At 43.1% G+C, this 7,237-nt stretch overlaps 1 protein-coding gene across 4 annotated transcripts; it reads right to left on the minus strand.

Moving 5' to 3' along the window:
- Window positions 1-446: 446 nt before the first annotated feature.
- Window positions 447-2,312, minus strand: LOC123443561. 4 transcript variants are annotated; one of them, XM_045119982.1, is made up of 3 exons: window positions 1,733-2,312; window positions 1,443-1,496; window positions 447-902 (listed from the first exon to the last, which is right to left on the minus strand). In XM_045119982.1, the coding sequence occupies exons 1-3, from the start codon at window positions 2,228-2,230 to the stop codon at window positions 876-878; spliced, it is 579 nt and encodes a 192-aa protein (XP_044975917.1). In that variant the 5' UTR covers window positions 2,231-2,312; the 3' UTR covers window positions 447-875. The 4 variants fall into 4 exon arrangements, with proteins under 4 accessions (XP_044975917.1, XP_044975915.1, XP_044975916.1 ...); XM_045119980.1 differs by having other exon boundaries at window positions 1,443-1,502; XM_045119981.1 differs by having other exon boundaries at window positions 447-905; window positions 1,733-2,311.
- Between the last annotated feature and the right edge of the window lie 4,925 nt (window positions 2,313-7,237).

Genomic DNA, 7,237 nt, shown 5'->3' on the forward strand with positions numbered 1-7,237 from the left:
CCACAACACGCACTTCACATCAAGCGTAAGTGATACACAACACTATTGAGAAGTCGACTGTATTACTTTTCTTTGTCGTTTCCGTAACAATTTTTCTGCACTTCCAATTATGAGAAACAATTTTTCTGCACTTTCAATTATGAGTAAGCGAGCCGCGATAATGACGAATTTGTACAACGAAACTACCCAAAATGAACCTCATGAGTTTATTATTGTCTTATTTTATATTTTAATCCTTTTACATGCTTCGACCTCGCGAATGCACATCACACTAAAGAAAAGTGCACCGTGAGACGGGTCCAAATGAGCTTCATTATTTTCCCCAATAAAATGAACCTTTTTGGAGTTCTCTGACCCATGTTTTTGTGAGTTGCAATTGTCGCCAATCTGGGCCGCGAGACAAATTGAATTAACTCAATGGCTGAGGCTAATGAACCTCAAAATGGTTACACAAACAAATGGTGCTTCATTTGATAGAACATGCACACTTCACAAACATAAATGCCGCACTGCATGATACCTACAAATGCACTGCATGGAACCTGCCCCGCCGAACCGCTCGCTCAACCGAGTCAACTGCAAAATGAGTCAAAAAAAATTGATGTGTCATGAAGCGCCACCACACCATACTACAACCCCGCGTGATGCCCGATCTGTACTGCACACGAGTCGCAGTGTACATCTGCACGCGTGTACTACTCCAGTGATAGAAGAGGGGAGGTGGAAGAGGAGGACAAAGGGATGGCTAATCGACGAGGTTGTGGCAGCGGTGAGGAAAATTAGCATCCATGCGCATGGCCACGACCACCATGGTGGAGCTGCTCCACTGCGGCTTCGGAGGTTTGCATGGCACGTGGTGGGGATCCCGCCGGATCTTAGACCGGACCTGGACTCGTTGTAGGCTGCTGGATCACAAGAACAAATTATGTGAGACATAAGACAAGACAATACACAAAGCAAACAAATTATGTGAGACTTAAGACAAGACAATACATCCATCAATGGCATGAACCTTCTCGTGCTGCAACCGATCCACTAAAAAATGCAACATGAACAATCTGTCTTTGCTGAGTAAACTAATTTGAGTGATCATTGCAGTATGTGATGGCAACAAGTAAGGTCACACTCCAATAGAATATGAAGTAGTTTAAAATAAGTAAAGGATATGTTTCTCAAAATCAGGGCATTTTGGCCATAATGACATATCACAAATGCATCCCAACAAAAACAATGTTTATGTATTTGTGCAGGCAGACAGGCAGGCAAACATAAACAGTTGCATGATTCATATATCCTTTGATAAGTTGACTGGACCGTCAAAGTAATCCGCACCACTCACAACAAACACATATAGAAATTTTGTCGTCCTAAACTAGTACATCCGCAAACTGCAACTCAACGACAATGAAAATAATCCAACCAAATGCTTGATCTAGAGTTACCTTGATCTTGTTCTCTGCGGGCTTATCCTCCTGCATCACAAGCCCCCTTGATACCTGCTTCTGAACTAGCACGTCAAATCCCACGAATTAACCAGAAGAAAAGTCACATAGAAATCGATTCGATGGGACGACAGATTAAAATTCCCGGGAAGGGAGACCATCCAAGGATGTTAGGAACACGAGGAGAACGTAGATCAGATAAAGGGATAGGCGGGCTACCGAGATCTGGGGGAAATGGAATCTTCGGTTCAAGGCAAAAAAAAAGTGGGGGCGGGGAAGGGGATCGATACCTCGTCGATGGCCGCTGATTCGGTGGCCACGAGGCAGGCTTGGAGGAGGGGGAAGCCGGATCTGAGGTGTCGTGCCGCTATTTCCGGCTCGTTCCGCGGTGGTGGAGAGCAAAACCTAGGAGGAGATCGGGTCGTGGAGGAGGAAGAGACGAGGCTTCTTGCGGGTCCCGTAGTATGGGGGAGGAAAAGGTAAGGGCGATGCGTACAGGAGTTGCCGAAGGCCATGGCCGACGGATCCACCGAGAAGGGAAGGGGGAGGTCGCCCCCCTGCCGTTGGCCTCCTCTGACAGCGGCGACCAGCAGCAGCTGGGGACCGGTGGTGTAGCGGTAACGCAGGGAGGAGGAGTTGGTAGACCGAAGCAGGGGGGAGGAACATGTGCGCCAGATCGGTGGGAAAAGTGGCGCGGCGGCATCGGGTAGGTGGTGGCATGGCGTTATGGGTGAGGCGGTGGTGCGGTGGTGCGGAGGCACGGGGTTGGTGTTGGCATGGTGGCCCATCGGAATTGGTGGTGCGGGATAGGTGGCGGCGACACGGCAGAGGTGGTGGTGCAGGGGAGGGTGGTGGCGCGACGGTAGAAGGCTGGGTGACGGCACGGGGTATAGTTTGGCATCATTTTATTCAATGTGCACACTGTGTCGTAGTTTTCATCCGAGGATCTTAGGATTTTCTTGATTATGAATTTCTCGGTCATTTTTTTGCTTTCTAAATCGGTAATCTCATTTGTGATGACAGCAAGCCTAGAGTACATATCACTCCTTCATCATCATTCATCTTGAACGTGTCAAGTTGGCTTTGAAGCACATCCAACAGATTACCTCACTGATTCGATACCTTCATGCATATCAACCAAAGTATCCCAAATTTTCTATGCATTCTCAAGACGACTGATCGTGTTGAATTCTTCGAGGCATAGGCAGTTGAAAAGAATGCCGCATGCCTCAACATTGTATTGCAACATCTTTAATTCTTCCGCGGTCGCATGCCTCACGATCCGGTTTCCTTCCATCACCAAAGAATTCACCTTGCAATCCAACACAAACAACAACCCAAATGGCGGGGTTATGATCAAGAATATGAATTTTCATTTTATGCTTCCAACTAGCAAAGTTTGTACCATCAAAATATGGACCTCTATGGTGGTAATTTCCTTCACTAGATTCCATACTCTTGTAGGTTGTGAAACCAATGCAATGGAGAACAAAGCTCGGATACCATTTGTAGGATCCGAAGAATGTTTATAGGGGGTTATTAGACTACTTGATCCAATAATAACTGAGTTTTCTACCAATTTTAGTTCTGGGCAAGCTTTAACAATTGTAGGAAGTCAATCACACTCTACACTTGAAAGTCTAAGAGTATAGCAGCGAAAAGTGAATTCATGAAAATGTAAGTAGGGAGTATGGATAGGAAGATCAAACGCAAAGATTGACACGGAGATTTTTGGCGTGGTTCTGATAGGTGGTGCTATCGTACGTCCACGTTGATGGATACTTCAACCCACGGAGGCTAACATCCGTGACAGTCCATGGAGGGCTCAACCCATGAAGGGTCCACGAAGAAGCAACATGTTCTATACCACCATGTCTTACGTCCACGAAGGACTAGCCTCAGTCGGGGTAGATATTCATGAAGTAGGCGATCTCCTTACCATTACAAACTTCTTGGTTCAACTCCACACCAAGTCGGAGGCTCCCAAGCGACTCCTAACCAATCCAGGAGACACCACTTTCCAAAAGGTAATAGATGTGGTAGTATGATGAACTCCTCGCTCTTGTGCTTCAAAACATAGTCTCCTCAACACTCAATCACTCTCTCACAGATTTGGCTTTGGTAGAAGTGATCGGTTGGGTGGAAATCAAGATCCATATGACAGGAATGGAATATCTTGATCTCAATACATGAGTAGGTGGCTCTCTCTCGGAAAAATTGATGGGGCAAGTGTTGGTTCATTCTGAGTGCTTCCTCTATGAATAGAGGTTGGTGGAGGGGTATATATAATCATGTCCAAAAATCCAACCGTTACAACATCATTGCCCAACTAGGTGTAACCGAAGTAAAAACTTGGTTGCACCCGACTAGTGAAAATGTGGCAACTTTTGGCGTCTCGATGAGAATGATATAGGAATCTTGGTCGGTCCAATTTTGGCTGGTGTAGGCAGATTGCAAACTCGGTGACCCCGATATGCTAAAATAGGGAATTCCTATTTTAAATAAATCAACATCAGTTCGTTGGACACTATTTTTGGTTGCATCGAAACCCGACTTGGTAGTATCTAGATTGTAGGGTTTGGCTCTCGATCGTTATAGGGTAAACTGGGTGGGGCCGAAATGGAGAAACTTGGTAGCATCGAATTTGACTTTTTGGTTTGGACATAATATTTGTCGGAGAATTTCATGAGTGTTTTTGGTGGCTAACCACTAAGCACTTGAGCGACCAGATCATCACAGTCACCTCATCCCCTTTTAAAAGTATTTTTCATGGTATTGGCTTTCCTATGGACTCGAATGTGATTTCTCACAAAATATAAAATGTAGAGTCTTCAAGCTTGTTGCCAATAGATGTTCCTCGCATCTAGGGGTTCTCCTCATAGTCCTTAGGCATTTCATCATTGAACTTTTCCTGAACTATACTAGATAGAATCGTTAGTCCAGTGAGATATATGTTGATATTAATTACTAAAAGCACCTAGGGAGAAGTTGTGCTTTTCACGGTCCCGCGTAGCGATTTTAGGGCGACCATGCGATTCTCGAGGCATCATGGGGGAGTGGGCGTGTGCCATCCAGTCGTGGCTAATGCTGGACACAACCTAGCCCGATAGTCCATCGAAGCCCGCAACTTTGGTCCGCCCCATCTCGCGCTTCGCTCGGAGAGCGTGCGCACCATGGACCTGGGGCGATTGTCGGTCCGGTGGGAACCAAGGTACCATGACCCATCTACCGCTAGCCTCGAAGACAACGTGTGGGCCAACCCACATGGAATCAGGCCCTTTAAGGGCCTAAAAGTGCCCTCCCATGGGGTGGCTCCGTGTAGCTTGGCACACAGCGCTAGGCCGTTGGGCTTTGCCCCTGTCACTTGGGTGACACGTCCGTTGGAAGGAGGAGACACGGGTCATGCCAGCGGACAGAGACAAGTTTTTCCCCTTTGGTGATTAGGAGGCAGTGCAAACTGCTCCTTGATACGTCTCCAACATATCTATAATTTTTGATTGTTCCATGTTATTATGTTATCATTTTGGAACACTTTTTATGCACTTATCTACCAATTCAAATTATTTTTTAGCAATAACCTATTGATCGAGTGAAGTGCCAGTTGTTGTTTGCTGCGCGTTTTTCCACTTTTCAGGTTTCGCTACCAAATGAAGTCCAATTGACGTGAAAATTTTTGTTTATTTTTCTAGGCCAAAACAAGATCGTGGAGCATCGGAACGAGGCAGGAGGGTGCACAAGCCCCCCACAAGCCAACAGGGTATGGCCCGGGGGTGCCGTAATTGCTTGTTCCCCCTCGTGGCTCTCCCGACTCCGTTCTCTAGCCTAAAATTTCTCATCTACCCTAAAAACTTTGGGGGAGGTCCCAAAACACTTTTTTACGCCACCGCAAGTCTATGTTCCGACGGGAGGCCATCTAGAACTTCGTCCTGGCACTCTACTGGAGGGGGGATCGATCACAGAGAGCTTCTTCATCAACCTTGTTGTCCTTATGATGATGTGTGAGTAGTTCACCATAGACCTATGAGTCAATAGCCAGTACCTGGATTGCAGTCTCTCTCTTTGATCTTCAATACAATGTTCATCACATCTTCGCTTTGATCCATATGATGTAACTCTTCTTACGGTGCATTTGTTGGGATCCAATGAATTATGGGTTTATGTTTATATTTTTCATGATAAATATTTGAGTTATCTTTGGTTTATAATATGAGTCTTATGTGCATGATTATGATATTGTGAAATTAAAATTATTTAATTTTTCTTTGAGATAAAGCAAAAGCTTGGTTTTCATCTTTGCCATGTAATAGCATTGGAACATGGGATAAGTGTAAAGATTCTTTCATTGCCAAGTATTTTCCTCCTGCTAAGATCATCTCCCTAAGAAATCGAATAATGAATTTTAAACAGAAAGAACATGAACAAGATGCTCAAGCTTGGAAGAGAATGAAATTGATGATAAGGAATTTTCCTACACATGGTTTAAACTTATGGATGATTATTCAAAATTTCTATGCTCGACTAAACTTTGCATCCATAAATCTTCTAGATTCTGCCACGCGTGGTACCTTCATGGAGGTGACCCTAGGAGAGGCCACCAAACTTCTGGACAACATCATGGTTAACTATACTCAATAGCATACCGAACGAGCTCCAACTGGTAAGAAGGTAAATTCTGTTGAGGAAATCACTACTTTGAGTGAAAGAGTGGATGCTCTTATGAACTTGGTTGCTAATAAAAATACTCATGTTGATCCCAATGATATGCCTTTGTCTACCTTTATTGAACAAAATAATGATGATATTGAGGTTAACTTTGTCTCTTGAAATAATTTTAACAACAGTGCTTATAAAGGTAATTTAAATCCTAGGTCATATCACGGTAATTCTTCCAACAACTTTGAAAATTATTATGGAAATTCTTGAACAAATTCTAATAGGATACCCTCAGATCTTGAGGAAACAATTAAGGAATTCATTAATGGTCAAAAAGTTTTCAATACTATGGTAGAGGAAAAATTGCATATTGTCGATACTTTGGTTAAGAATGTAAATAGAATTGCTCTTGATGTAGAGACTATAAAAAGTAAAAGTTTGCTTCGTAAGCATGATTTTAATGAGACTAATAATATTTATTCAAGTTTGAATCAATGATAGTAAGGAGAGGACCGCTAAATTGAGAGCTAAGCTAGAATTCCTAGAAAAGGCTCTTCCACACGGTTTTTATCGTAATCATGATGAAGACCTTAAAACTATTGGTATTTCTCCTATTAAATCTTTGTTTAATTCCATAAATACTAATTATAAAGGGACTGGGGATGAGTTAACTTTAGTTAAAAAGCATGCCGTTTGCTTGGAGGGTGACGATCCTAATGATAAAATTGAAAAAAGTGGGTTTGGAGAGGTCAAAACTTTAACTAGTGATGTGACCACTATCTTTAGTAGAACATATTTCCTGGATGCAATCCATTATTTCGTCACCCCATGCTTATGAACGAAATAGCTCCTTTACTCCACATATAGTAGAATCTATGGTAAAAGCTTATGATGAGAAACTTGAGCTTGAAGTTTCTATTCCTAGAAAGTTGCATGATGAGTGGGAACCTACTATGAAAATTAAGATAAATAAATATGAATGCAATGTTTTTTGTAACCTTGGTGCTAGTGTTACAACTATACCTAAAGCTTTATGTGATGTGCTTGCTCTCACTAATATTGAAGAATTTTCCCTTAACTTGCATCATGCGGATTCTATCATTAAGAAACGCTTAGATAGAATTAATGATGTACTTATCATT

Source organism: Hordeum vulgare, chromosome 3H (genome assembly GCF_904849725.1).
Source record: "Hordeum vulgare subsp. vulgare chromosome 3H, MorexV3_pseudomolecules_assembly, whole genome shotgun sequence".
In the NCBI taxonomy this organism is placed as follows: Eukaryota; Viridiplantae; Streptophyta; class Magnoliopsida; order Poales; family Poaceae; genus Hordeum; species Hordeum vulgare.

Coding starts and splice junctions, on each gene's coding strand:
- LOC123443561 (XM_045119979.1), bottom strand. CDS start 2,230: ATGGGCCACCATGCCAACACCAACCCCGTGCCTCCGCACCACCGCACC. Junction 1,503..1,732: donor AATCAGCGGCCATCGACGAG/GTATCGATCCCC, acceptor GTGCTAGTTCAG/AAGCAGGTATCAAGGGGGCT. Junction 906..1,442: donor CCGCAGAGAACAAGATCAAG/GTAACTCTAGAT, acceptor CTTGTGATCCAG/CAGCCTACAACGAGTCCAGG.